Here is a 10,258-nt window from a genome sequence, read left to right as displayed (position 1 = left end):
TTCAAATATTTGGGTATTTTCATCACCAGGTCCTTGGCAAGCACTTTTAATAGTAATTTCAACCCTTTGCTTAAAAAAGTCGAGGAAGACTTTAGCAGATGGTCTACTCTGCCCCTCTCTTTAGCTGGCAGGGTCAACCTAATCAAAATGACCATCCTCCCAAAGTTTCTTTATCTATTTCAACATATCCCCGTACTCATCTCAAAGAAGTTTTTTTGCCAAAGTAGATAAATCAGTCTCTCATTTCCTTTGGGGTAATAAACCAGTGCGCATGCGGAAAAACATATTGCAGCTCCCTAAAAGGTCCGGGGGGCTGGCCCTCCCCAATTTTCTACATTATTACTGGGCTGCTAATATTCAAAAACTCCTATACTGGATAGTCGAGCCCACAGCCATTCAGCCAGCCTGGGTCCAAGTAGAACTTTCTTCCTCTAAAACCTCATTACAATCATGGTTATACTCTCAACTCCCAATGTCAACTACTGACATTAGCGCTAATCCTGTAGTCACTCAATCGCTTAAAATATGGATGCAATTTAGAAAGCATTTTGGCCTGAAGCATCCCTCTATCCTTGCCCCTATAACTCACAATCATAGTTTTAAACCTTCTATTATGGACTCTGCCTTTCAACTCTGGAGCGACAGAGGTATCACAGCTATCAAAGTCCTCTATGACAATGGTATTTTCATGCCTTTCGCCGTCCTATCAGCCAAATTTCAACTCCCTGCCTCTCACCTTTTTCGCTTCTTTCAAGTTAGGCATTTTGTACAAAGAAATTACCCTGACTTCCCAAATCTACCACCAGAGACTTTGGTAGACACCCTTCTCAAAGTAAACCCCAATCAGAGAGGAGCTATTTCTCATATCTTTAAAGCTCTTGATTCCACTCTCTCTAATTTCCCCCAAAAAACCAGAGATCTATGGGAACAGGAATTGGGGCACATTGAGGATTCTTTGGCCTTCTGTACTCTGCTTGCTAGGCGATTGATCTTTCTTAACTGGAAGCAAGCCTTACCTCCATCATATGATAGATGGATTAAGGAAGTTTTACATAACTTAAAACTTGAGAGGTTAAGGTTCTCCCTTAGAGGCTCCTTGAGGAGATTTGACAAAACTTGGAACCCCTTGCTTTCCATCATAGATTCTCTAAATATCATTCCTGATGAGTGAAATGTTTATGTCCTTTGGACATACAGTGTAACTAACAACAATGCTACTTACTATTTTTTTTTTTTTTTTTTTTTTTTGTTATCTAGGAGTGGGGGGCGTCAGGGTCTGGGACCCCATGTAGGGGACAGGGATAGTGTTATGTTGGAAGTGTGGGGGGGAGATACTGGAAAAAATGTGAGCACTGTTGTATATTTATAGGTACTGTTTCTTATTGTATGCATTCTATATTTTGGTGCTCAATAAACATACTTGGAAAAAAAAAAAAAATCAACATTAATTAGAGCTAAACCTCTGTTATTTCTTAGAAATAAACTATGAAAGAAATAAAGTCAAACTGTTCTGTAATAAGTGAAGCTGTTTTTGGAATTGTTTAATCATCCTCTGCTCAGCTCTTTAGTTTCAGTGGCTAAAATCAGATCAATTATTATTTGCAGTAGAAAGGGATTTAAATGGGAATTAAGCTCTCAATCAAAATATGGCTGAAACATTTGAGATAAAAGAATAATTTACAATTGACATAAAAGAACAATTTAAATAAAATAATTATTTATTTGGTTGAATTAATAAAAAATAAATTAAAGTAACTAAATGTGTCAATTTGAAAATACTTAATATTCTAAGTAATTAAAACTTAAATAAGTCACTGGAAATTAGTACCTCAAAAAGTTAAGTTGAGTGAACAAAAACATATTTTACAAGAAATGTTGGTTCGTTGAACATACTTAATATTCTACGTAAATACAACTTAACTGAGTCAGTGGAAAAAAGATAACTCAAAAAAATTACAGTGCAGGTAAACATAAACACCGATACTGAATATATCTTATAAAGAAAATAGAGATTATATGAATCATTTGATTGATGTTATGATGAGTGAAGTATAACAACTACTTGCATGATATACTTGCATGTATATCCTTGGATGAATTTATAACATTTTAAAATGTATAACATATCATGTCCTGTTCTACAAACACACAGAGACATGAAAGGATCCAGTTCTGCTGGATCTGTTCACTGTTACACACAAGCAGCCATGCAGGAGGAGACTGAAGACCCGCAGAAACCAGTAAAGAATGAAATACAGAGAGTCAAAGACCAGCTCAAAACCAGCACGAAGAATAAGTATGAGAGTTTATTTGAAGGAACCATACTACAAAAGAATGAAACTCTCCTGAACAGGATCTACACACAGCTCTACATCATAGAGGGAGAGAATGAAGGAGTGAATAAAGAACATGAGGTTTTACAGATGGAGAAAACAGCCAGAACAAAACACTCACAAGACACTCCAGTCAACTGCAATGACATCTTTAAAGCCTCACCTGAACCAGGATGTGAGGAGAAACACCAAATCAAGACTGTTCTTACTAAAGGCATCATTGGAATCGGAAAAACCGTCTCTGTGCAGAAGTTCATTCTGGACTGGGCCGAGGGAAAAGCCAATCAGGATGTAGATTTCATGTTTGTGCTTCCATTTCGAGAGCTGAACTTGATCCAAGATCATCAGTACAGTCTTCACAGACTTCTGCTGGACTTTCATCCTGAACTTCAAGATCTGGACTCAAAGATTTATGAGGATTGTAAAGTTATATTAATCTTGGATGGTCTGGATGAAAGCAGAATAACACTTATGTTTTCAGACGCTCAGAAAGTTTCTGATGTGACTGAGACTTCATCTGTGGGTGTGTTGATGACAAACCTCATGAAAGGAGAGCTGCTTCCCTCTGCTCTCATCTGGATCACTTCCAGACCAGCAGCAGCCAATCAGATCCCCGCCAAATACATTGACCGTCTGACAGAGATTCAGGGATTCAATGAGTCTCAGAAGGAGGAATATTTCAGGAAGAGAATCAGTGACAAGCATCAAGCCAGCAGAATCATCTCACACATCAGAAGAGCAAGAAGCCTCCACATCATGTGCCACATGCCCGTCTTCTGCTGGATCTCATCCAATGTCCTTCAAAAGCTCCTGAAAGAAGATATGAGTTCAGAAATTCCTCAAACTCTGACTGAAATGTATATCCACTTCCTGCTGATTCAGATCAACATGATGAATCAGAAATATAATGAGAAAGATCCAGAGAAACTCCTGCAGTCCAAAAGAGAAGTGATTTTGAAACTTGCTGAAGTGGCATTCAATCAGCTGATGAAGGGCATTGTGATGTTCTATGAGGAGGACCTGAGAGAGAGCGGCATAGACGTCACTGATGCTTCAGTGTATTCTGGGATTTGCACTGAGATCTTTAAGGAAGAATCGGTGATTCATCAGAGGAAGGTCTACAGCTTCATTCATCTGAGCATTCAGGAGTTTCTTGCTGCTTTTTATGTGTTTTACCATTATGTAATAAAACATGTTGACACATTGCAGTTTATTGATGTAGTGCATAATCTACATAGAAGCATAGTAGATAAAGCCATTGAAAGTGAGAAAGGAGAGCTGGATCTGTTCCTCCGATTCCTGCTGGGCATCTCACTGGAGTCCAATCAAAGACTCTTACAGGATATACTGACGCACACAGTGAACAGCTCAGAGAGCATCAGGAGAACCACACAGTACATTAAAGAGAAGATCAATGATGAACGTGGACTCTCCACTGAAAGATCCATCAATCTGTTCCTCTGTCTGCTGGAAGTCAAAGATCAGACTCTGTCCAGAGAGATTCAGGAATTTGTGAAATCAGACAAACACTCAGAGAAGAAACTCTCTTCTGCTCACTGCACAGCAATCTCCTACATGCTTCAGATGTCAAAGGAGCCGCTGGATGAGCTGAACCTCAAGAAATACAACACATCAGATGAGGGTAGAAGAAGACTGATTCCAGCTGTGATCAATTGCACAAAAGCCCTGTGAGTGAATGGAATTACAATAAATTGTTGTAACTGATTCATCTTTAATGTATTTTGTTTATTTGTAGAATTTGTTTTTACAAGGATGTTTTTGAAAACTTAATTGTAGAATTAAGTTATCAATATAATTCTCATGTCTTTCAGTCTTGCTGGCTGTAATCTCAACGAACAATCATGTGAAATTGTGTCATCAGCTCTACAATCCTCAAACTCTGTCCTGAGAGAGCTGGACTTGAGTAACAATGACCTACAGGATTCAGGAGTGAAGCTGCTTTCTGGTGGACTGAAGAGTCCAAACTGTCAGCTGGCGATACTGAGGTATTAAGAACATATAATGGATAATGTACAGTCAGACGGTCATAATGTTGATGTGTCTGTAGATGATCTGACTGTGTGTGTCTGTAGGTTGTCAGGCTGTATGGTGACAGAGGAAGGCTGTGGTTATGTGTCTTCAGCTCTGAGTTCAAACCCCTCACACCTGAGAGAGCTGGATCTGAGCTACAATAATCCAGGACAATCAGGAGTCCAGCTGCTCAATGACAAACTGCATCATCCAAACTACAAGCTCAAGTATGTGGGGGACAAGTTAGGAACCCTAATAGTTTAAGTTGGAGCTTTTAACCAAACTTTGCTTTGAAAGTAAAATCATTATTATTATCATTATCATCATATATTATTATAATCCTTATAGAATATATAGATTGGGTTATTAAGAATTTGAAGATGGTAGAGATGCCCATGTAGAGTTATTTATTGGTTACAAAGTTACTGAATGCAAATAATTTACAACTAAATATTAAATAATTTGCTTTACGATTATATGCATATACTATTTCTATTTTAGCCCATTTTGCTGTTCACTAGGGGCTCAAAAACACTGTAGCATATTTTCTGTAAAGCTGTTCACTGAGGCCTGAAGATATCAAGATATCAGAAATCTACAGACATTACAGCCCTGTTAAGCTGCATTAGAATTATATGTATTGAGAAAAAGACTATACAAATAAGCATGGCTTGACTAATTAATATATTAATAGTCTGTATGCAAATATCTATTCAAACTACTTATAATTTTTTTTGACTGTATGTTTGTGTGTCTTTTTAGTTTGGATTATGGAGGGTCCTTCAGGATAAAGCCAGGACTACGAAAATGTAGGTTCTTTCTCTGACTCACTCTTGCACATTTAATGGAAACAAATGAGGTGATAAACTGTTTTTATCTGCCATCTTGTGTTCAGATGCCTGTGATCTCACACTGGATCCAAACACAGCACACACTCAACTCATCTTGTGTGAGGGAAACAAGAAGATCAAATATGTGAAAGAACTTCAGCCATATCCTGATCATCCAGAGAGATTTGCTGATAATCCTCAGGTTATGTGTCGAGAGCGTCTGACTGGACGTTGTTACTGGGAGGTTGAATGGGGCTCTTGGGCTCGTATAGCAGTGGCCTATAAAGGAATCAGCAGGAAAGAAGGGACTGTTGGTAAGTTTGGATACAATGACAAATCCTGGTGTGTTTTCTGCACTAGTAATGGATTTGTTGTCTGGCACAATAATGTCAGCTATAACATACCAACCTATGCACCAAAATCTAACAGAGTAGGAGTGTATGTGGATGTGTCGGCCGGCACTCTGTCCTTCTACAGTGTCTCTGACACACTCACACACTTACACACATTCAACACAACATTCACTGAACCGCTCTATGCTGGATTTAAGGTTTTTGAGTCAGAACTGTCTCTGTGTCAGATTTAACAAACACAGCCTTAAATGCCAAGGTAGATTAGTAAAGATGTAATGGAGTACAGTTGTAACACTAAATATTTCCCTTTGAAATACAAAATACAACTGTACTGAATCTACTCAATTCTCTGTCCGTTCATTAGGTGCTGAAATGTAATTGTACTTTATTTGTTTATGGCTAATAACTTTTGGTTGTAAAATGGTCAAGGGGGTGTTGTGAAAAACCAAGAATATGCTATAATAAATGGCCAGTTTTAATAAGTTAACAAGTCACTATATATTTCCACTCCCCCTGAATTTCATTAATTAATTGTCTGCAAGGGTCATGCCACCACTTTGTTTGTAAAAGTTATGTACAAATCATTGTATATGTCTTATTTATTTACATACATATGATATGAATTCATTATCATCTATTTTATGTATTTATTTAATATTACTTTTAATTGTTGCTTAAATTAAGATAAATAAATTGATTAGAATCAGCAAATAATTACGTATTCTCTCATTTGGCCTGATTATTAAATAATAAATGAACAAATGTGATTTAAAGAACAAACATGTCTTTATTGAGTTAGCACTGTCATATATCTTTCATTAAAGTTTTAGACATGAAATTTGTTTCCTTTTATGTTGCACCTTATATACCGTTGGCCTGTTGTCAGCATAAAAAAGAAATTCATTAATGTTCTTTTAAATGAACTGACTGTATGCTGTCTGTTTACAGTAAAACTGTTCTGCTAGAAATGTTTAAAGGGTGAGGGCATCGTTTCAGGGTTATGAACACACTGACTCTGAACAGCACTGTCTGATGACAGTCTTTACACTTCTAGAGATACTTTGATATGTGAAGAAACTCCAGCAGCTTTCATCTCTTAACTGTCAGATAGCAGGCAATCTATTATGTATAACACACAAATACAGCAAAGAACAGAAGATGTTTGGGAATCAGAGAGACGCTCAGCAGCTCTTCACACTTCAGATGTCAGAGAGTGTATTGTCAGCATCACAGAGTGAAACCAGAACTGTGATTTGAGCAATGCAGATTCACTGAGATCCTCATGTCTCCTGCTTTCTCAGAAATGTGTACAAGACAAAAGTGATCTAGCCGGTTCCACTAAATGTACCGTTACTGCAATGTTTTATTGTAAATATGCAGTGTTTTGTGTCCTGTATCCATCCACACATTGCAAACTGACAAAACCCAGTTCAATGTATATGTAGTCAGTTTGCTCATTAATTAATGAACTGTAAGTGGCTTTAAAATCATTTTATTTGATCACTTTTATTTTGTTCCAGTGCTTCTTTAAAGAGAATATGACTCTCTGTACACAATATTATAAGAATAAACAAAGGAAGAGAGTATGAATTTTAACATTAGACACAGTAAAGTTCACAAAAGTGTTTTAGCACACAAAAGCATTTATATGAACTCTATCAGACTGGATTTTTCATGCTGAATTGTAATTTGAATATCTAGTTCCCCTCCGACTGCTGATGTTCATGTAGCTCCTCCTTCTGGACAGAGAACAATCAGATACTGTTACATTTGTGTGAGCAAGACATTATGAGTTGATCTATTTCTGATGAAAATGAAAATGTAAAGTTAGACTTCAGAAACTGTTTGAACTTTTACAATGTTTCTTTTAAAGTCCCCCTGTAGTCAATAATTTTATGCCTTAAAACTCATCTTTGATCACCAAAATTACATATTTAAACATTTTTATATATTTAAAAATGTATTCATCCCTTGCTTCATTTAGAATACGCAGAACCATGAATATGCAAATTGTCCCCGCCTCCACTCACTCACACCAGCTCAGAGATCCACTCGGTCAAACACACTGAACACAACATACACAATGGCATGTGGAAATAATGTTTTAGTTCAGCCATGTTTGAACCAGAAAATGATTCGGAAGAAGTGGAAGAGTGAAATTAAAACAGAATACTTTTAGGGCATAGTATGAGTAGGTGAATTGGGACGCAGCACAAGCATGCCGCACAAGTCCTGAAAAGTAAAGCCAAAGGATTTCGATCGCCCCCTGGTGGCTGGCTGCAGTATATGTATAAAAAAAACCCGCCCTCTTTGTGTAATCGGATGGGACGTGAGCCAAACTAAACAATCAAATTATAATTTATTTTTTTCAAAGACAATTTTTGTAATTTTAGGTAGTTCTCATCATTTTCCCAAATAACTTTGGTTTAGTTAGTTATTTGATGCTATAAATACAGCTGCATCATCAATAAACTGTAAAAATTAGATTTTTTCTAAATTTAATTTTGTAGCATCACTGTTTTTTTTTTTTTTTTCATGTTTTCAGGTTTTTTCCTCCTCTATATTCTCACTATATCATAAAAAAATTAGCCATAAAAGCCTGATGTATCAGATATGATATAATACACAAATGCAAACTTTATTTTATAATAAACAACCCTGCGGTGCACCACAAGATGGCATCCTTCCATCAGTTTTGTACTTGCTGTGCATTAATAACTCTTTTTGATTGCTATTACATTAATACTTGGAAGCTTTTCAATGAAGTAAATCGATTGACTTTTGTTCCTTAATTTATTTCAATTCTTCTTTGCTGTTTTGTTATGAAACAAATGCAACACTGCTTATGAACATGAATCTCGAATCCAAACATGTTCATCAGAACGTGCTTTAGTCTGGAAACCCCAGATGGACAAAGGTGCTTCTGTAGAGCTAACCGGTTCCTCCTGCACATTTCCCAGTAATATGGGATCGAAGCACACATGAGCTTTTGCTGCGCTCTGTCACTTTGAACTTTTCGTTACATTTGTCCTCAAAGCAGCTGGTGTTGCAAAGACTTCAGAGCAAACACAGAGTGGCCTTGTGTTCTTCAGCCTTTGTTTTACTAGAACAGCACAAATCAGCAATCTTATTCTGAGAAAACCTGGTGTGTCCTGGTTTTAGTCCTCCAAAGTAGGTTAAACAAGCTTTTGTGGAATTATCATGGACTAAATAATAAGAGCGAGCCACAAAGTAAAGCATGCTTGTTTTTTGTGAATTGTTATCAGAAGCAGACACTTTATAACCAGCAACATGTTTTTTAAGAATACAGTAAATGCAGTTATCTTTGAAACATGTTAAATTATTAAATGGTCCCATTTATATGAAGTGTCTTTAACTACTAGGTATAAATCAATCATTTGATAAAATGCACTTACTGTGTACATGCATGTTTTCACATAGTACTTTTTTTTTTAAATACCTGCATGTAATTGTAATTCCATCTATAATAACACCATTAACCTTCCTTTATACCTTTATAAACACCCTTAAACCTACCCAAACCTGCCCTAACCTTAACCGTACCCTCCTCAATAGCCATGCTCACTATAGTAATAACAGTAAATGATGCATAATTACATGCAACTAACCCCAAACCCAACCCTATAGCAAGTACATGTAGTTGGTTAATGTTACTCAATATTTAAATGTATAATTACACTGTAAGGACACCTTAAAATAAAGTGGTAACACTTTACAATAAGGTTTCATCAGTTAGCCTTACTACTTTAGTTAACATAAACTAAGAATGAACAATACTTCTACAGCATTTATTTATCTTAGTTAATATTAAAGCCCCCTTGTGGTGAAAATCAAGTTTTTAATGATGTGCTGAGTGTTTTCTCTTTAAAACTGCAGTGATCCAAAGACTGCGGTTTGAAATCGTTGATGTTTTCTATGTCACAAACTACCTTGTAACCAATCACATCAATGTGCTGGCGGGCTTTAGCATATCATTAACTATACCCGCTCTGAAGCAAGGGAGTCGTGTAACATTAGCAACACATTATTAGCTGCAAAGGGCTATCATATTAATTACAGTTGTGTCCAACTATGGAAAAAGTGATATAATTGTGCAGCGTTTACCTCAGTAAGTTGACCGAGTGGATCTCTGAGCTTGTGCGAGTGAGTGGAGGCGGAGCTAATTATCATATTCATAGATCCGCATACACTAAATGAAGCAAGGGTGTAGAGTTAGGGTACATTTACATGACAACGATGCACTAAAAATGGAAAAGTTTTTTCTTTGTACAGATGACAATGCTATCCCAATTCACACGGATCCACAAAAATGACTAAAAACACAGTAGGCATGCCAGATAAGTAGTTGGTGACTATGTGCCTGCCAGGGGTGGATTAAGGTGGTCAGGGGCTCCTAGGCTGTTCTTTGTGTGAGGCCCCCCTTAATCATTATGCTTTACTGGAAATATTTATTTAGTGCCATACATTGTCTACACGCAATTATTAAGGTTAATTGGCACACACACACATAGAGACAGCCAATACTACAGTTTTTCTTCTACATTCCTTCAACTGGTGGCCTAGGCAAGCCTGTGTAAAAGAAGCACGCATTCGTTTACAGAGCACTCACGGCAAACGCTCATGCCTATCCACCTTATTTTTACAGTTTACTGCACTTTGATATTCTTCTTGTTCTTTCCCTGTAGAGGCT

At 36.9% G+C, this 10,258-nt stretch overlaps 1 protein-coding gene across 1 annotated transcript; it reads left to right on the top strand.

Annotated features, from left to right (window-relative positions):
* Window positions 1-2,156: 2,156 nt before the first annotated feature.
* Window positions 2,157-5,780, top strand: LOC137021291 (NLR family CARD domain-containing protein 3-like). Its single transcript, XM_067387568.1, has 5 exons — window positions 2,157-4,021; window positions 4,166-4,339; window positions 4,427-4,591; window positions 5,127-5,173; window positions 5,260-5,780. The coding sequence occupies exons 1-5, from the start codon at window positions 2,157-2,159 to the stop codon at window positions 5,778-5,780; spliced, it is 2,772 nt and encodes a 923-aa protein (XP_067243669.1).
* The last annotated feature ends 4,478 nt before the right edge of the window (window positions 5,781-10,258 follow it).

The sequence above is a fragment of the Chanodichthys erythropterus genome, chromosome 6 (genome assembly GCF_024489055.1).
Source record: "Chanodichthys erythropterus isolate Z2021 chromosome 6, ASM2448905v1, whole genome shotgun sequence".
Taxonomy (NCBI): Eukaryota; Metazoa; Chordata; class Actinopteri; order Cypriniformes; family Xenocyprididae; genus Chanodichthys; species Chanodichthys erythropterus.
This window is presented reverse-complemented; position numbering and strand designations above follow the sequence as displayed.